The 21,058-nt window shown below is 44.1% G+C and overlaps 1 protein-coding gene across 1 annotated transcript in view; it reads right to left on the reverse strand.

Annotated features, from left to right (window-relative positions):
- Positions 1–1,164: 1,164 nt before the first annotated feature.
- Positions 1,165–21,058, reverse strand: part of OBI1 (ORC ubiquitin ligase 1) — a 45,999-nt gene continuing 26,105 nt past the window's right edge. The window contains exons 4-6 of the mRNA XM_070943115.1: positions 19,924–20,172; positions 13,598–13,686; positions 1,165–3,643 (exon numbers count right to left, since the gene is read on the reverse strand). Of these exons, the coding sequence (XP_070799216.1) occupies positions 2,089–3,643; positions 13,598–13,686; positions 19,924–20,172 (1,893 nt within the window). The 3' untranslated portion in view covers positions 1,165–2,088. The remainder of the gene's footprint in view (positions 3,644–13,597; positions 13,687–19,923; positions 20,173–21,058) is intronic.

Raw genomic sequence — 21,058 nt, forward strand, 5'->3', positions numbered from 1 at the left:
TACACTGATGGGAGTGTGGGAAAGGCAACACAGGATGAAGAAGTGAAAAGAATCTCGTATGTTATAAAGCCAGCTGCTAGCTTGGAAGCTATTGTGTTTCCTCTAAAGCGACTTCCTCAAAAACCCAGCCTCGGCGTTAACCACCTTCAGTTGAAGTTTCCTTCACTTCGGTGCATCGTTTACGTAGCTGGCTTCTTTGTTCTTCTGTAAAGATCTTTCCTATCCTTTCTGGAATCTTCCTTTTCAATCTCAGCTTTTGACTAAATCAAATACGTTAAACCTTCTTAGGGTTATACCAACATAAACCGAGATAGTTGCAGCGCTGTTAGTCCATATTGGCTTCCCATAGATGTTCAGGAATATTGACTGGGTGCTCCGTTTGTTTCCTTCCCCTCTTGAGTTTAAGAGATAGTTTGACAATTCTGAATACCTCCAGCAAGGTACATCCTTCTGGTGTCAGCAGATACTGTAATATCATATTAACCTAAAGTCTTACTTTGCCTGCAAATGTTGTCCTAGTCTATTGAAATTTTTTTTAAAAGTGTCAGGGTAATGATTTAAGAGCTGACCAGCTGCTACAATGATGTCATGCTGGGAATGAGTGAGCAAGGTTTTTGGGCTGATATCACTTTAAGAGCCTGCAATAAGAAGAGGCCCTGTTGGGGTGTATCTCTCTCTCCGTTTGTGCTTCCGTGCTGTAATTGCTGATTGCTGCTTGTTTTGAAGTCTGACTAAAGTACATGTATGTATATATTCTTTGTAGAAAATCACTACTTAAATACAAACCTCTGTTTACTGTATTTGCTCCTGGTGTCTCACACAGCCACACTGTGCGCACTCTGACAAAAAGGGTACAGCCATTTCTGTTTATATAATGCCTGACGGTGGAATTTCCTGATAATGATCCAAATCTGGGCTGGTCCCATCCAGATTCTGATTCATTTAATGTTTGAAATTATAGATAATATATATTGACATATATCCAGAATGCCAGTTAATACATAGCTCTATCAACTATACTTGTATTATCCTACTTTAACAAAAAGTGTACACGCTATCAGGAAACAAACTAATGAAAATTCAGAAAGAATTTCTAATTATACAAGTTTGCAATCTTTTCTGCGTTAATTGAATGCTCGAAGCCACATCAAATGGTTATGGTGCTTGTGACTTTTTTTTTTTTATTCACTCCACATAGAAAAATCATGCAGTATTAATGTAAAACAGTACAGTATTCATGTAAAATGCACATTTGGTAAACAATCCATTAGCATACCAACCCATTTTTTTGATGAACTACACAGACACAAATCACATATTCTTGTACAACAATGGAGCACCGGGGTGGGGGGTGGGGAGTGTGGTAGGGGTGGGGTGGGGAGGGGAGGGGAGAGAATTAAAAGCAGTGTTTAACCAAATTTTCTTTAAAAAAAAAAAGAAAAAAAAAGCTCTGGATTTTGCAACGGAAGCAAACTGACATTCCCCCAACTAAAGACTTGTCAAAGAAAAAAAAAATGTTAACAGCTACACATTAAAAGCTATAATTCAGCACAGAGATAGACTGACTCATGCAGCTAAGGAACAGGCAATCATTTTTTTTTATTCTCAGAGCCGGGTTCTACAAGAAGCCAGACTAGGTAATAGTTGCCATCAACGTTGTCTAAGGAACGCAGCTACACAGCTTTCCAGAGGTGCCTTACCCTTTAGAAAGACTGGTTTCAATGCTGATCCATTTTGAAGATCTGTCACACTCAGTAACTGGACATATAAAGAGCGGTGGACTTCATACAACCTAAACTTTTTAAAAATAACCCAAGATATCAAAACTTGAAGAACATCAAGTGATGCATGTTCTGAAGAGCTTCTCCCAATGAATAGCTCATTACACTCGAGACACAGAGAGGATATTCAAGCTCCATCACTCAGCATTTCAACTAATGGACAGACTGAGATCAAAGGAGGCCTGGTGAAGAATATCCTGTAGAGATAAGGTGGAGAGTGAGAATGTGAACGTTTTCCACATTGGGCACTATATATATATATATTTGCTTTAAAAAAACAAAACAAAAAAGAAGAACACATAACAAATCAGTTCTTGGTGGTTTTTGACGGACTCGCACTGGACAGGCTGCTCTGGATTTTCCTTTTCGCTGACGAATGGATGCTTTTGGCTTTTCTGTCGGGGACGAACGACGACGACCAAGGAGACTGGAGTTGGTTATGGAGGTTTTGCAGCTCAGGAGCCACCTTAAATAAAGAGGAGCCAAGTTTATTCTCGTCAAAAGCTCCTTGAGAGCTGCTGAAGAGAAAGCTCGGGGAAAGCTCCCGCTGGAATAAGAAGCTCTGAGGCTTCACTTCGCTCGTTTCAGAAGTCCGGCCTGCAAACAGCGGGAAAGGCTCAGTGGTGTCTAGTGACGATGGAGAAAGGATGGAAAAAGTTGCGAATTTCCACTCATTGCCCTCTTCCGAAGGATCCCTGCTCAGAGGACTCTTTAGAGGACGTGGCTCTTTCCTTTCCTTTTCGTTCTTACCGTTTTCGTTTAAGTGGTCGGGCCCCTGGGTCGTCTTGCAAGAATTATCCAAGTCAGAAGAGGATCTGGAGGTATAATAGGGACTCTTGCTGTTGTCCGACTCGGACATCATGGAATCCAGTTCGGAGATCTTATCAAGATAAGCCGCGTCCATGGACGCCTCGCTAGACGTCCTGGTGCGATTCATTTCCGAAGAGCGGATGGAGTGCAGTTTTTTCAGCATGCCTGGATTGTGGCTCTTTTCGCTCGATTTCGGTAAAGACTCAGCTGAGTCGCTGGTGGCCGTGTTGGGCTCCGAGCCTTCAAAGTCCAAGTTCTCGCCGTAACGCGGCTGACACCTATTCCAAAAGTCTGGTTTGTCCGAAGAGAAACAACCTTCCTTAGGTTCACTGCTCTCACAACTGCTTACACTGTGCTCCGGGGAATCTTTGTTACAGTCGTCAGAGGCCTCTCCGAAATCCTCAAATTCCAATTTCCTTAGGAAGGTGGATGGCTCACTCTGGCTTTCCTCTTTCACAGCCTGGTCGTCCTTATTGTTAGGAGTGTTTAACTGCAAGCAACTGAGAGACAACGGAGTGCATGGATCTGGAAGATCGTAGAGTTCTTCTTTATAGGGTGCGCAGTCCTCAATTTTATCCCAGGCTGGCTCTGAACAGGTATCCATGTCAGAGCTGCCAACGTCCAAAAGGCCCTCTTGAGAACTTCGAAAAACATCTCTTCCAGCAGGCTCTGGGGTAACGGGATCATCCGAACAAGCCTGGCTAGCGGAATTTAAGCAGACGTCATTGCTGCTCCCTAAAAGTCCCGCTGGCTCTTCGAGATCAACAGGGGTATGACTAGCACATAAACAGGTCGGATCTATGGGTTCTTGTGGGCTCTGGACAGCCTTGCTGGGGGGGCTTTCACAGTCTTTATCCTCCATGGAGACAGCAGTTACATTTTCCGGGCTTGTGGGTTTCCTCTGGTCCCATTCCCGCTTCATCTGTGCAATCTGGGACTCCAGGTCTTCTACGTAGGCGTCGCTTCTCTCCAACGCCTTCTTAAGACGGTTTGTTTCCTGCTCACATTGCTCCAGCCTGGTCTGAAGGGCTGCCACGGTAAACCTCCCTAACCTGTAAAAAAAGTAAGCAAACAAACCAATAAATAATAAGCGGAAACAATCCAACAAAAATTACAGGAAGGAGGCAACACAGCCATGACGTACTATTGTCAATACAATTTCTTAGAACAGGGTTCTGCAACCTTAAGCACTCAAAGAGCCATTTGGACCCATTTCCCACAGAAAAGAAAACATCGGGAGCCACAAAACCTGGGTGGGCGTGGCCAACTCGATGTCACTCACTTCCACCAGTCACATGACCCCCCCCCCAGCCATGCCTACCCAGCTGGTCATTAGGGCAGAGAACCAATTGTTAAAAAACACTGGGAACCACAAAACCCTTTTGACATATCTCTCTCTCCCCTCCCTCCCCCCTCCCCCCCTCTATGTCTCTCTCACCCTCTTTCTGTATCTCTCTGTCTCTGACCTGGCCGCTTCTCCATCCCCCGCCGTCACCCTTATCTTCTCAGGCCAGTTGAGGAGTGACTGGGAGGGGAGGGCGAGGCCAGCCAGTGGTGGGATCAGCCGACAGGGAGCCACAGCAGAGAGCCCAAAGAGCCGCATGTGGCTCTGGAGCCGCAGGTTGCTGACCCCTGTCCTACAAGTAGCGTCGAAAGAACAGGGTACAGCAGGAGTCCCCCAACCCCTGGTCCATGAACCGCCACCGGTCCACAGCATGCTGGCAACCGGGCCATACAAACAAGAGAAGGTAAAATAAATACATGAAATAAGGCAAGAAAGCTCTTCTTAACAGTACACAAATCTCAGGAACACTTTGTCAGGGTGCGTTTTATGCTTCCGATTTGCAGATGTGACAGGAGATCTGGTACAAGCCCTCAGTCACTGAAGCTCACTCGATGACTTTGGGCCAATGCTTTTCTCTCTGCCCAAATTCATCCAAATCACAGGTTAAACATGCTACCTAGACCGGGGATCCCCAATCCCTGGTCCATGGACCGGCTCCGGTCCATGGCATGCCAAAAACTGGGCCACACAAACAAGTGAAGCCCCCATCCATGGGATGCAGGCAGCATGCAAAACCTTGTCAGGCCTGGAAGCCATCTTTTTCATTGGATCTTCAGGCCTGCCTCATTTACTACTGTGTGAAACTGGGAGGGGGGATTGTGTGGAGCCAAGATAATATATAGTCATAACAACATTCCTTTCTCAAGAGAGTCAAGGACATCTTGCCCTGCACCTGGAAGGCTGGAACTGGGAGGCATCTCCAGTTGGGACGGTGCTTTGATTGGACCATGTGATGGACTTGTGGGTGCTGGGCGGGGACTTGGACTTTCCTTTGGGTGGGGAAAACCTGGCAGCTTTCAGATTCGGGTTTTGCCAGATGTGCCAATATGACATCTCTAATAAAATGGAACTTTGAGGAACTTCAAGCCTCGGAGTCTTATTTCATTGGGAGTGTTACCTGGAACCCTGACAGCTCCTTCCGGTGCATGGAAAAACATCTCTCCACAAAACCAGTCCCTGGTACCCGAAAGATTGGGGGGCGCTGGGGTAGATGATCTAGAGAACATGCTATAGATGTTCCTCAACTTACAACAGTGACCATTTGAAGTTACAACGGCACTGACAAAAGTGACTTTGGACCATTTTTCACACTTATGACCTTGGCAGCATCGCCGTGGTCACATGATTTACATTCGGAGGCTTAACAACTGACTCATATTTATGACAGTTGCAGTGTCAAGGGGTCGCATGATCCCTTTCTGCAACCTTCTGACCAGCAAAGTTAATGGGGAAACCAGATTTCACTTACCAGGTTACTAACCAGGTTACTAATAAAATTATCTGCCACGATGTCCTTCCTGTCAATGACTACTTCAGCTTCAACCACAACAATACACGAGCAAACAATAGATACAAACTCAAGATAAACCGCTCCATACTCGATTGCAGAAAATATGATTTCAGTATCAGAGTGGTCAATGCCTGGAATGCACTACCTGACTCTGTAGTTTCTTCTCCAAACCCCCAAAACTTTAACCTTAAACTGTCTACTGTTGACCTCACCCCATTCTTAAGAGGTCTGTAAGAGGTATGCATAAGTGCACCAGTGTGCCTACCGTCCCTGTCCTAATATTCCTTTTTACTTACTCTTTTCATGTATTCAAATTATGTTTATACTTTTACCTGTTATCTTATATATGCTTGACAAATAAACTTATGATTATGATTTTAACAAGTGTGGCAAGAAAAGTTGCAAAAATTCAACCAATTTCTTACTTAGCAACATAAATTTTGGGCTCACTTGTGATCGTAAGTTGAGGAGTACCTGTATTTACTTCTGAACCGAGCATAAATCACAGAGAACCATGTTCTATTGATTTGGAAATAAAGAAACAAGAGGCTTAGTAACAGGTAGGTAGCCAATCATTTTCCTCTGCAGATTAGAGGCATATAATATACCTGTACTGAAAATTTTCCAAAATTTGGTATAGAAACTTTGAACATAGAACCCAACTCCATAGAGGGGTGACGGAGAATTTTACATGGTGGACTATGTCATTAAACCATAGGACGTCATCCATCCCAGCATCAGATCTTGCACAGCACAAGCACGAACAACTCTCCCATCTCCTCCAATCATAAAATGTTGAGATATTTCCACAGCCTCAGCTAAATTTCTTTTCTTGAATGAATCAATACAGCTGCACATTTGTTACTGGTATAGTTCAGAAAATATTATTTCTCTCTCTCTCTCTCTCTCTTTCTCTCTCTCTCTCTCACACACACACACACACACACACACACACACACACACACACACTGCTTCAACATAGAAGAACCCAGTCCCAAAATTTAAGATAAACCAACTATCTCCAAAAATAAGACCCTGCCTTATATTTTTTTGAACCCTGAAATAAGCGCTTGGCCTTATTGCCATGTGCTCAAAAGCCCGATTGGGCTTATTATCAGGGGATGTCTTATTTGGGGGGAAACAGGATAAATGATAGATAGATAGATAGATAGATAGATAGATAGATAGATAGATAGATAGATACCGTGTTTCCCCGAAAATAAGACCTGTCTTATATTTTTTTTGAACCCTGAAATAAGCACTTGGCCTTATTGCCATGTGCCCAAAAGCCCGATTGGGCTTATTATTAGGGGATGTCTTATTTTAGGGGAAACGGTACACACTACATGCTAGACTCAAAAGCTATAAGAACGACTGGATGTGCAGCCAATGTCTGAGGCTGGATTGTCACTGCCATCCTCTCCCTTAAAGAGCAGGGCAGCTGATATGAGGCATAGGAGCATGAATAAACTAGCTACAATCAACTCTCGGGACTGATTACCAATTGTCTGTCTGTCTGTCTATTACCTATCATTTATCCATCATCTCAGCTGAAGTGGTACTCATGTTATTTACTTTTGGTTGCCTGCTTTCAAACTGCTGGGTCGGCAGGAGCTGGAGCAAATGACAGGGGCTCACCCCATCATGCAGCAGCATTTGGGTCTCGAATGTGGGCTTGTTTGATTGGCAAGCCAGCGTCTTAACCATGTGAGCCATTGTATTATCCAGCTATCTGCCTATCTCTCTCTTCATCTCTCTCGTCTTTCTCTTTCACTATCCATACATACAGTATATGTCACATTAGTGATGTTCAAAACTCATGATGGCGAACCTATGGCAGACGTGCCGTTGCCAGCTACTCTTCTGGTTTCTGGCGCGCACCGGAAACCCAAAGATCAGCTGGCCGGTGTGCACATACGTGCCAGCCAGCTGGTCTTTGGATTTCCAGCGCTCTTGTGTGTGCGAACACTAGCTGGTCTTCAGGTATCCAGCGCTCTGGTGTGCATGTATGCACACATGTGCACACATTCTGGTTTGGGCATGGTGCCGGAAAGGTTCACCATCACTATTCAAAACCATTAAAAATGCAAAATTCTATCTATCTATCTATCTATCTATCTATCTATCTATCTATCTATCTATCTTTCTTTCTTTCTTTCTTTCTATCATCTATCTATCTATCTATCTATCTATCTATCTATCTATCTATCTATCTATCTATCTATCATCCATCCATCCAATTATCTATCTAGCATCTCAGCTAAAGTGATACTCATCTACTGTATCTACTTTAGGTTGCCCACTTTTGAACTTCTGCGTCAGCAGGAGCTGGAGCGAATGACGGGGGCTCACCCCATCGTACAGCAGCACTTGAGTCTCAGATGTGGGCTTCCTGAGTGTCAAGACAGTGGCCTAACCATGTGAGCCACTGTACTATCCAGCTATCACTCTATCTAATCTATCAGCTATCTATTATCTCAGCTGAAGTAGTACCCATCTATCTACTTTTGGTTGCCCGCTCTCAAACTGCTGGGTCGGGCAGGAGCTGGAGTAAATGACTGGAGCTCACCCCATCAAGCAGCAGTACTTGGGTCTCGAATGCAGACTTGTTTGATTGAGAAGCCATGTGAGCCACTGTACTATCTAGCTATATGGTTATCTATCTCTGCCTCTATCATCTCTCTATCAACTCTCCATCATCTATCTACCTACCTACCTACCTACCAACCAACCTACTTATCATCCATCCATCTATCTATCTATCATCTATCTATCTCCATCTATTTATCATCTATCTATCATCTCAGCTTCCTATCATAAAAGGGAGCAGAGAATACTTTTCTTTAAAAAAAAATGTCTAGAAAAGAAAATGAAACCATTAGCAGTACAAAGGCAATAACCAAGCAGATTACTCTTCTAGGGATTGGCCCTATCCTTTCAACTCAAATATGCATGAAGAATTATCCCCTAAAACAATGGCAGAGATTTATGATAACATTTGAACAGCGGTCCACATCTTGAAATATTTACATTCAATCATTCTTACAGCCCAAGCCGCATTTTACAATATACATTTCATCCGCAATGTCACCTTGTCAAATATAAAAATGCCAATATGAAATTCAGTAATTGTCACCATCCTTTAGAAGGGCTCAGTTTTTTTTTTTCCTCCTCCTTTCTTTTTAAAAAGGAAGATTCATTTTGGAACAATTATAGGTTGCTCTGAAAAATATCTCTTGTTCATTCACTATAACAGGGCTGTAATGTTAAAAGAAAATTCCTTGCATACCTTCTGCTTTCATCTACCTACCTACTTACCTACCTACCCGCCCACATATACAGACACATACATACACACATACATGTAGTCCTTGAATTACAATAGTTCATTTAGTGACCATTCAAAGTTACGTCGTCACTGGAAAAAAATTGACTTATGACCATTTTTCACATTTAGAGCCATTGCAGCGTCCCCAGGGTCACACGGTCAAAATTCAGATGCTTGGCAGCTGTCTCATACTTATGACAGTTGTAGCACTCCAGGGTCATGGGATCACCTTTTGGGACCTTCCGACAAGCAAAATCAATGGGGAAGCCAGATTCAGGTTACTAACAACAGCTACAGTGATTCACTTAAGAACGGTAGCAAGAAAGGGGAAGCGGGGCTGGGCTGAGGGGGTCTCAATGCCCTGGGAAATCGAGGGCCAGGCTGGGCACTTGCCCTCTGCTGCCTAGGGATCTGGACAACCTGAGCCACTGTCTGGAGGTCCTCCCCATGGCCTGAGAGGGACAGCGAGGCTCCCCTGGAGGGTAAGAGTTTAGCGGTTTCGTCTTCCTCCGCAGAGAAAATGGATCCCACCAGTCCCGCCTGGGCCATCACAGGCGCCCCCGACACAGGTGATGTTGAGTTGGCCATGCCCCCACTGGCCATGCCCACCTGGCCCTTTGAGGTCAAACGCAACCCTCAATGAAATTGAGTGTCAGCACGTCAAGATGCATTTATCCTAGTGCTGACATGAGAAGGAGAACGCAAGTGTCTGCAACAGGACGGTTGCCTTTCACCTACTTATTTTAGCTGGAGATAATGTCCCCTAGGAGATGGATGGGAGGGGGGAAATTCTTTGAATTGGAGCAGTAGATTAGGGGTGAATGATTGGGAAGATGGCCAATGAATGCAGAGGAGTGGGGAAAGGAAGAGGAGGGATTTTGGGTCAGCACGGCAGTGCTGGCTGCATGGAGTCAGTGAAAAAGTTGCCGTGCTAAATAAAATGGAAGCTTGTTTCAAAAAAGACTTATTTGAAGACGGCCTGAAAACCTGACATTGAGTTTGACACCCGTGCGCTAGCTGCATCCTGATTAAATATCCTTTACTGAGTGCACAAATTATGTTCCCCACGGTCCTTTCCCATGTTATGAACGGAGGTCAAGGCTAATCTTCTCTAAAAAGCCCATTTGGGTGAAGAACCAGAAAGAAGTTCTAGTTCTTGTTCTGTCCCCGTACCACACACGCACCCCCACAGACAGCCCAGAGTTAATAAGCCACATGACAAAACTCTTTGAAGGTAAAGTTGGCAGCAACCCAGTGGCTAGCTGCCAATTCAGACTTTACTCACACAAAACACAGATTAGACTGCAAGCATTCCGATAAAACAGGCAGAGTTTCAACAATACAAGGATTAATCCAAATGCAGTCTGATAAAGCAGGCAGTCCAGTAACACAGAGATCATGGGTTATTTCCAGTTTTTGCTCGTCACAAACTGAACCGGCCACCACACCCACATTTATACCCTATGGGGTGTGGTCCAGTGACTCAGCTAATCTCTGGCATGCCTTCCCCTCTGCTGCGCACGCTTCTCCCTGTGCCTCTGTCGAGGGTCCAGCCAGCACTTATCTTCTTTGTCGCTGTCCACCTGTGGCTGTGGGGACGTGCTTGGCTCTGAGCCTATCTTTTGGCCTTCAGTGTCCTCCGGAGGCATTGCCAGAGAGGAGGGTCCTGGAGAGGGAGGCCTTGCCAACTCCTCTCCCTCACTCTCAGAGTCTGCATCTGTCGATAGCCCAGGCTCAGGCAACGGAGCCACAACAGTTCTAATGTTCTTCTGATGGGATTCTCTGGCAAACCAGACCTGCCCCACCCTGACCCGGAGTTCTTCACTTAATTTATGTGTGTTGAGTTTTGATGTTCCCTTTCTTGACCTTATCTATTTTTCCCTCCGTTTGTTTTCTATATGCTTACGATTAGAGTTGGTGGATGAGTGAAATTGAAAACTCTTTTGAAAAATAGAAAGTTATTGCTGTGGGAAGTGGTGAGGTCACATATATAAGAGCCTTGGTGGTGCAGCGGACTAAGTGCTGTTATGTAGCCCTTAGCTGCCAGCTGCCTGCAATTAGTGCGAGTTCAAATCTCACCAGGCTCAAGGTTGACTCAGCCTTCCATCCTTCCGAGGTAGGTAAATTGAGGACCCGGATTGTGGGGGCAATAAGCTGACTTTTTAGAAACACCGCTTATGGGGGGCCAAAAGCCCTAATAAGCAGGTATATAGCCTCCCACCGACCAGTATGCTCCCACAGAGAGGGACTCCTCAGGGTGCCGTCAGCAAGGCAATGTCGGCTGGCGACCCCCAGGGGGAGGGCCTTCTCTGTGGCAGCTCCTGCCCTGTGGAACGATTTGCCCCCGGAGATATGAAGGATATCAGATCTCCGAGTCTTTTGCCGTGCCCTAAAAACTTTTCTTTTCCATCAAGCAGGGCTGGCGTGAAACACCCCCCCCCTTTTTTTTTTAGCTTTTTAAATTGTCAATGGGTTTTAGTTTGAATGTTTTAAATTCTGGGCCAAAGTCATGTAATTCTTTTAAAAAATTTAAATTTTGTATTGGGATGTGTTTTAGTTCTGGCAGTGCACCGCCCTGAGTCCACTAGGAGAAGGGCGGTATACAAATTGAATAAAATAAAATAAATAAATAAATGTACAAAAAGAATGAAGGCTATTGCTATAAGTGCATTGTAAGCCACCCTGAGTCTTCGGAGGAGGGAGGCATATAAATTGAACTAATAAAATAAATAAAAATAAAATATTCTAGTGGGATTTGAGAAGCATCTGGGAGCTACAGGTTGATGCCCTACCTGCTTCCTGATTAAATATCCCTTACAAATGATGTTCTCCATGGTCCCTTCCGATGTTATGAACTGAAGTCAAGGCTAATCTTCTCTAGAAAGCCCACTTGAGTGAAGAACCAGAAAGATGTTTCTAGTTCTAATATTCTAGTTCTGGGATTCTCTCTCAAGCAAGACTTGCCCCCACCCTGGCCCTGAGTTCTTCACTCAATTTATGTGTGTTGAGTTATGCCGTTCCTTTTCTTGATCTTACCTACCGTAATTTTCAGACTATAAGACCCACCGAAGTATAAAACGCACCAAGATTTTGAAGAGGAAAACAAGGGGGAAAAAAAAGGTTTTTGCCCTCCCCGGCCCCCAGGAGCACTCTGCAGGCCTCCCAAACCCTCTGAGCGTCCTGTTTGTGCAGAAAATGGGCCCATTTTTCACAAAAACAGGATGTACAGGGTGTTTGGGAGGCCTTCAGAGTACTCCTGGGGGCTGGGTAGGGCAAAAACATGACACGTGGGGGGTTTGGGAGGCCAAAGATGGGCCCGTTTTTCACAAAAACGGGTGCGTTTTTGCCCTCCCCAGCCCCCAGGAGCACTCTGAAGGCCTCCCAAACCTTCTGCGCGCCTCATTTTTGTGAAAAACAGGCCTGTTTTTGGCCTCCCAACCCCCTATGCATCGCATTTTTGCCCTCCCCAGTCCCACTCTGCAGGCCTCCCAAACCCTCTGTAGGCCCCTTTTTTATGAAAAATGGGCCTGATTTTGGCAAAAACGGGAAGCGCGGGGCAGGGTTTTGGGAGGCCAAAAATGGCTGTATTCGGTGTATAAGACACACCGACATTTCCACCCTCTTCTGGGGGGGGGGGAGTGCATCTTATACTCCGAAAAGTACGGTAGTTCTAATGTTCCAGTTCTGGGATTCTCTCTCAAGCAAGACTTGCCCCACCCTGGCCCCGAGTTCTTCACTCAATTTATGTGTGTTGAGTTATGCCGTTCCTTTTCTTGATCTATTACTTATTTCCCTCAGCTTCTTTTCTATATGCTTAAGATCAGAGTTGGTGGATGAGTTAAATTGCAAGCGGCACATCTACTACCCTGTTTTCCCCAAAATAAGACATCCCCTGATAATCAGCCCAATCGGGCTTTTGAGCGCATGGCAATAAGGCCAAGCGCTTATTTTAGGGTTCAAAAAAATATAAGACAGGGTCTTATTTTAGGGGAAACACGGTAGGAAAGGACAAATGGCCAAAACATCCAACCTTGTGATTTATTACTAATTTGTCATTCCTAAAAATGGAAGTTAACTTAAAAAAAAAGCTATGTCTTTCCAAAGTTGCAGAATTTGGCAGAGTCCATATATACTGCCATGTATACAGATTTAGCAATTGTTTTTCAACGAAAGCAAGGTGCAATATGCTTATATAAAAATAAGCCTCTTCTGTATTGAAAGCACAGAAGTGCACAGAAGGAGTTGGGGAGGAGAAGTTAGTGATCAAACAGTCACGGTCCATATTTTATTTTATTTATTTTATTTTATTTTATTTTATTTTATTTTATTTTATTATTTTATTTTATTTTATTTTATTATTTTATTTTATTTTATTATTTTATTATTTTATTTTATTTATTATTTTATTTTATTTTATTTTATTTTATTATTTTATTTTATTATTTTATTTTATTTTATTATTTTATTATTTTATTATTTTATTTTATATTATTTTATATTATTATATTTTTATTTTATTTTATTTTATTTTATTTTATTTTATTTTATTTTATTTTATTTTATTTTATTTTATTTTATTTTATTTTATTTTATTTTATTTTATTTTATTTTATTTTATTATTTTATTTTATTATTTTTAAAAAATGCATCTGAAACAAACCTGGGCCAATCCTTGTAAGAGGCCTACAAACCTGCAAAGAGGAGGAATTGCCTAGAATTCATTTTGGCTTCAATTCACTTCATTGCACCTTCCCCTTTGGCCCGCCAAGAGTTAAGCCCAGCCCCATGAAAAATGCATGGAAAGGTTTTAAATATTTACATACCTCTGGGGCGACCGGCTTCCAACCTCAGCCTTGAGCTGCAAGTTCTCCCTCGCAAGGCTACCGTTTTCAAGCCTCAGTTTCTTATTCACCTACGTGGAAGTAAAATTATTAACAACGTCAACAAAAACTCACATCTATTCAAACCAGGCCTGGTTTTAAGAAGAAAGGAAGATGTAAAGGTAACAACAGCGATGGCCGAGGCCGGTTCGCTGCTCCTAGAGATCCCCCGTCCAACAGAGGCACCACTTAAAAATTACCCTGGGAGACGGGCAGGCGGAAACTGACAAGAGAACAGGCATTTTTAATTCATAATTCCAAAACACGCCGCGAGGCTGCTATCCAGGGAAATAAACAAGAGCTGTGTTAGTTCAACCTGACGGTCATTAAAGGAGATATACTAATGGCAATTCAATGTTTCCTGCCTCCACTCCACGACTAAATTCTTTAAATGGATTGACATGGCGGTGTGCAGGTATCAGCAAAATGAATCTTGAACAACTTCTATGTTCTTCCAAGCGGACAAAGATTACTCAGTGGCATAGACTTTCTTTTTAAAGAGACAGATAGATAGATAGATATACACATCTACAACACACCAACATAGACAGAACAAAACTCATGACAATCATTTGTTTGCCATTTTACTTGGGCAACATGTCTGGAAGGATGCCTTTTGACAAGCCAAGTCATTGACAAATCCTGTGACCCGGTGAATAAAACTTTTTTTTTAAAAAAATACAATAAAGTCCAGATAAGAGACTTGGCTAAAACATACCGTCTTTCCCCAAAAAGAAGACCCTGTCTTATATTTTTTGAACCACAAAATAAGCGCTTGGCCTTATTTTTGCGGAGGTCTTATTATTTTGGGGCGCGTGGAGGAAACCAGAGGAAATGGCGGGGATTGGCTGTGCATGCATTTAAATATTTTTGGGGAGGGCTTATTTTCAGGGAGGGGCTTATTTTAGTGCATGCACTCAAAAGTCCGATTGGGCTTATTATCAGGGGTGTCTTATTTTAGGGGAAAGCTGCTTTCCATTGGGCTAATCTATTAAGCGAAGTAAAACATAGGAAGAACGGTTGCAGGATTTGGGTTTGGCTAGTCTAGAGGAAAGAAGGACTAGGGGGTACATGAGAGCAGTATTCCAGTGTTTGAGGGGCTGCCATAAAGAAGAGGGGGCCAACTTAGTTTCCAAAGCACCAGAAGGCAAGACAAGAAACAATGGATGGAAACTAATCAAGGAGAGAAGCAACCTGGAATTGAGGAGAAGCTTCCTAACAGTGAGAACAAGTAACCAGTGGAACAGAAGTTGCCTTCAGAAGTTGTGGGTGCTTCATCACTGGAGGCTTTTAAGACTGGACGGCCACTTGTCTCAAACTATATAGAGTCTCCTGCTTGAGCAGGAGGTTAGACTAGAAGACCTCCAAGGTCCCTTCCAGCTCTATTCTGATTGACAGGTATCCCAGAGATGAGGAATACATGGATTTCATGTCGTTTGTTCTAAGGATATTTTGGATATAAAGGACCACCTGTACAAGCTAGTTGCCTTGCACCCAAATTTTAATCACATGATCATGGAGATGCTGGAGCAGTTGTAAGTGTAGGGACCAGTTCTAAGTCACTTTTTTCAATGCCATTGTAATTTCAAACGGCCACGAAATGAATGGTGATAATTGAAGGACTACTTGTACTCAATCCTGGCACAACTATTTAGATCAACAATATCTTCCCAACTAATTTAAGCAGAGGGATGATCTAATTTAGTAATCTTTTAGTTACCAAAAGTTGTCTTGTAGTTTTCTCATTGTTGAAAAAGGAAGGGAACTAACCAAGTGTTAAATGCTTCACACACATAGACACAACGTTCCTTTTGATAACCTAAATGAATTTGATTCGGTGTAGCTGTTTTCATCAGTCTTGTCATGAAATATTATTACAAGCAGAGAGTGCTCTTGAACATGGAAGGTTATGCCTTGGTTCTTGATAATTTTACCAATTTGTCAAATTTTGATGTTCTTGGGTTTTGGCGCATGATTGTTTTAGTTCATGATGGCATGCTGGGACCCTACATTTCCTTCCTTCCTTCCTTGGTTCCCTCCCCTTCCTTCCTCCCTCCCCTCCCTCCCCTTCCTTCCTTTCTCCCTCCCTTGCTTCCCTCCCCTCCCCTCCGCTCCCTCCACCCTTTTCTTCTCCCTCCCCTTTCCTCCCTCCCATTCCCTCCCCTTCCTTCCTTCCTCCCTTGCTTCCCTCCCCTCCCCCACCCTTTTCTCTCTCCCTCACCTTTCCCCATCCCTCCCTCCCCTTTCCCCCTCCCTCCCTTCTCTCCCCTTCCTTCCTTCCTCCCTTCCCCTTCCTTCCTCCCTCCCTCCCCTTTCCCCCCTCCCTTCTCTCCCCTTCCTTCCTTCCTCCCTTCCACTTCCTTCCTCCCCCCTCCCCCCTCCCTTCCCTTCCTTCCTTTCTCCCTCCCTCGCTTCCCTCCCCTCCCCCCACCCTTTTCTCCCTCCCCTTTCCCCCTCCCTTCTTTCTCTCCCCTTCCTTCCTTCCCCTTCCTCCCTCCCTCCCCTCCCTTCCCTTTCCTCCCCTTCCTTTCTTCTTCCCTCCCTTCCCTTCCCTCCACCCTTTTCTCTCCCTCCCCTTTCCTTCCTCCCTCCCTCCCCTTTCCCCCTCCCTTCTTTCTCTCCCCTTCCTTCCTTCCCCTTCCTCCCTCCCTCCCCTCCCTTCCCTTCCCTCCCCTTCCTTCCTTCTTCCCTCCCTCGCTTCCCTCCCTTCCCTTCCTTCCACCCTTTTCTCTCCCTCCTCTTTCCTTCCTCCCTCCCTTCCCCTTCCTCCCTCCCATTCCCTCCCCTCCCTCCCTCTCTCCCTTCCCTTCCCTTCCTTCCTCCCTCCCTCCCTTCCCTCCCCTCCCTCCCTCCCTCAAACAAAATGAAAGGCTTTAGGGCAGATTCTTTTAAACCCTAAAATGTCCCTTTTAAATCACTAGGACGCAAGGGCCCTGTTCCAGTAAATCAAATCACACAAATTATTGGTTAGCCCTAGAAAGGCTGGGAGGGCCTCTGCCTCTGAGCCAGTGAGATGACATCTGCAAAACAAGAGGTCCTCAGCCAGATACACCATAGATTATTGGAATCCTTGAAAGGAAATCTGGTCATCGATACTGAAAAAGGAAAACAGCCTAAAGCAATTAGCAGCTCCTGGATTGGCAAAAATAAAGGGTCCGTAGACAAAACAGGCAAGTGATTCTGATAGTCAACGTTTTCCTTCAGGTGGTTGACGAGGAAATAAACCTTCAGGCGTTTGTGACATGTATACAGAATATAACAAGACAACAGAGGGGGAAGGGAGCTTGGAGGTCTTCTAATCCAACCCTCTGCTCAAGCAGAAGACCCTGTACCATTTCAGACAAAAATTAATATTTTTATTACTATTATATATTAATCGTTGTTTTTCCTCTTATCTATGTTGTGATTATATAGATGACAGGCTAACCATTTGTAAGATTTAGTAGCTTACAATTCTTTTGGCCTGCTCCCTAAGGGGTGGGAAACTAACATTGTTGTATTATATCAATCAACATTCAGCCAGGGAGGACATTATGTGGATAGGTGTTAGTCTTTTTTTTTAAGACACCTTTTCTTTCTTTTTCTTGTTTGTTATATTGTTTTCTTTTTTTTTCATTTAAAAGTATTTTTTTATATATACTTTGTTGTATTGCATTTTAATTTTCTTTGAATAAACTAAATACTATACAGGGGGAACAGATAAATTTCTCACCTGCAGTTCATCTTTGCAATGTATGAAATTCTCCTGTGATGCCAACAGGAAGCTATGTAGCATCTTCCAATGTTCTCAGAATGTTCATGTTTAATGTGTAGCGATGTTTTTAAATTATCGCCGGAGCTTGATATCTCTGAAACTTCTCTGCCATTATAGCATTTTACCGCATAGCTCCCAGCGACCGGTAAGATCCCACAGAGTTGGTCTCCTCTGGGTCCCGTCAGCTAAACAATGCCGGCTGGCGGGTCCGCAGGGGAGGGCCTTCTCTGTGGCTGCCCCAGCTCTCTGGAACCAGTTACCTCCTGAGGTCCGGACCATCCCCACCCTATTGGCCTTCCGAAAAGCGGTGAAGACCTGGCTTTTCCGGCAGGCCTGGGGCCGTTGATCTCGCTTTGCGATCTGACGAGATCCGGCCATGAATGGTGTGAATGGGTTTTAATGTCTTTAATGTTTTTAATTTTTAAGTGTTTTTATAGTGATTTTTTGAGTGTATTGTGAGCCGCCCTGGGTCTTCGGAGAGAGGCGGCATATAAAATGAATGAATGAATGAATGAATGAATGAATGAATGAATGAATGAATGAATGAATAAATAAATAAATTGTTGTGGCCCGCCAGCGGCCAGTGCATCTACTGGCAGACTCAGACAGTGAGGAAGTTGGGGAGGAACATGGGCCAGTCCTGGAGTCTGGGGAAGGCTTTGATGAGTGCTCTGCATCGTAGGCAGAGATGGGACCAGGGCCGTCTGACAGTTGTCAGCTGCCTTCAGAGTCGGACATCAGTGGGGCAGAAGAAAAGCTGGAGCCTGTTCCCATTGTGCGCATGCACAGAGCTGCCAGGAGAAGGGAACAGCTAAGGAACAAGGGTCAACTCAGGAGTAAAGCCACAGGTGGATGGTGAATGGCCCCTCCCATAGAGAATAAAGAGGAGCGAAAGGGGAGGAGAGTTTGCAGGAGACAATTAGTTCAATTCATTAGAGTGAAGATCTGTTCCTGACTTCATGCCAAGTATTGTCTGCTACAGAGTGGCATTTGGAAGATATCGTCTTGGCAGTTCTCCAAGCCTGATAAAGGACTGTAGTTGTGAAGTCTCTGGAAAGACTGTTGGCCGGGACTTTGCTGGAGAGGAATTCCCTTTAAACTAAATAAAAGGGGTTTTATCGGGACAGGATAAGCTCCGTACTTTTGAGAAGCCTAGGTCAGAACATTATTAATGAAGGCTGCCAGAAGTTAGAGGCACGGTAATTCACACTCTTGAGACATCATGGAGTAAAACGGTCATGCAATCTCCTAGCGTGGGTCTTTGAGAACTATTAACCGATAGGAGACGAAGCTCAAATTAGCTGGAGGGCATCAGTTAGCCTGATCCTGAGGGAGGCCACATAATTCTGTGGATAGAGAAAACTGTCTAGCAATGAGGTGCCTGGTCCTATTTATGGGCCATTAGGAACATTTCCGCTTGATCTTACAATAAAGCAAGAAAAAGTACATCACTTTGCAAGAGTGTTTTTCGTTTAATAGGATATTTGACTGCGGTCAAAGAACATTAAGTTCAACTAACCATTCCTGAATCTTTACTTTGCTTACTTTCTGTGCTGTACTATAGCCCTTCAAGGTGATGCACCAACCATGAGTACCAATGCCACCTTTATTGTAGCAGAATCTTGCAAGCCTGAGTATATTTCTCCTCCTTGCTTTGACAGTTGAAGAAACTAGGGAAAGTCCCTTGGGAGAGGCCTGCCACACCCTCATTCCTTTTGAAGGTTGGGCTGCCTCTTATCGCTCTGTTACCTGGCCTGCAGCTTCCCTTCCTTCTCCTGTCTCTCAAGAACATTCACACAGGCTTGTCTTCAGAAGTTGTGGGTTGCATTCTTTTTAGAGAATTGTTGCGGCCACTTGGGAGGTTTGTCTGTGTCCAGCAAATGGCCAGCTGTCTGCAAGGAGTATAAATCCTTCCCTTCCCCTCCAACCAGTCAGAGCTGAAGAAGCTTCTTGGATGAGAAGCCAAAACGTCTTCAAAGAAAAACAGGGAAATCTAGTCGCCTCTTGAAAAAGCACCTTTGGGACTATCAATAGAGCATTAGGTAAAGGTTCCCCTCACACATATATGCTAGTCCTTCCCGACTCTAGGGGGCGGTGCTCATCTCAGTTTCAAAGCCAAAGAGCCAGCGCTGTACGAAGACATCTCCGTGGTCATGTGGCCGGCATGACTAAACGCCAAAGGCGCACAAAACGCTGTTACCTTCCCATCAAAGGTGGTCCCTATTTTTCTACTTGCATTTTTTACGTGCTTTCGAACTGCTAGGTTGGCAGAAGCTAGGACAAGTAACGGGAGCTCACCCCATTACGCGGCACTAGGGATTTGAACTGCTGAATTGCCGACCTTTCGATCGACAAACTCAGCGTCTTAGCCACTGAGCCGCCACGTTCCTTTCACATAGACAATGTACGCTTTGTAAATTTAGGCATTACACTTAGATAATTTGACTTCACAATCCTCTTTGACCCCTGCCCTGACAACCATCAATGCATGTATGGCATTAACAGACATTATTACCTCCATTAATTTTTCCATGTCCTCCTTCACTTTCTCATACATGTCATTGGCAGCCTGAAGCTTCTGGGTCCATGCTGCCAAAGTCTCGGCGTCCACTTTGTGCTCATTGTCCGAAGGCTCTGGACTCTCCTGGGTTCTCTCTGGCACCTGCAGGGTCTCAGGGTGCAGGACAGATTTGAGCTGAGACTCCAGGCTGAGGTTTTCTCCTTTCAGAGTTTCCAACTCTTTCTGTAGCGATTCTATCTCATCCTAATGGATAGAAAGGTCCAGAGTGAAGTAGAGATCACGGATAAAACAGTATCCGTTTAAAGCAGGTGAAGCCACAATGATTTAGTTCTCAGGGAGAGCTTTGAAGGATAACCGTAGTGCAGAATCCGATAAATATTATTCTAGATTTCAGGGTTTCACCAAATGAATGTGTGTGTGGATCCCATTAAGGGATACACAATTCTGCTGGATCATACTGTGTTTCCCCCGAAAATAAGACCCAACCAGAAAATAAGCCCAAGCATTTTTCAGGATCTTCATAATATAAACCCTAACACAAAATAAGCCCCAGTTAAAGATCATCAGCCAGACGGACACATAGTAGTACCGTACCTTCCCCAAAATAACACCTAGCCAGAAAATAAGCCCTAATGCGGTTTTTGGGAGCAAAAATTAATATAAGACCCATCTTATTTTCAGGGAAACATGGTACCAAAGGATCATCTGGCTCACCATCTTATTTCTGATAGCAGGGTAGGGCAAATCTCATTTAGGAGATGAGTGGCGTAGGAGGCTAATGCCTCCTACTAAAGCAGCATTTAACATCCAGCTGCCTGCAATTACTGCGAGTTCAATTCTCACCAGGTTCAAGGTCGACTCAGCCTTCCATCCTTTCTAAGGTGGGTAAAATGAGGACCCGATTTGTGGGGGCAATAAGCTGACTTTGTATAAAATATACGAAAGTATGAAGCCTATTGCTTAACGCATTGTAAGCCGCCCTGAGTCTCCGGAGAAGGGCGGCATATAAAAATAAATAAAAATAAAAATAAAATAAATAAAAAAAATTAGTTGCTCTGTCTGGCGCTGTCCCTGACTTAAAGCACTCAGATCTGAGGCGACATAAAAGTTAATTTTTATTCTAATACAG

This window comes from Pituophis catenifer, unplaced genomic scaffold (genome assembly GCF_029215685.1).
Source record: "Pituophis catenifer annectens isolate HBS135680 unplaced genomic scaffold, rPitCat1.0.hap2 SCAF_4, whole genome shotgun sequence".
Taxonomy (NCBI): domain Eukaryota; kingdom Metazoa; phylum Chordata; class Lepidosauria; order Squamata; family Colubridae; genus Pituophis; species Pituophis catenifer.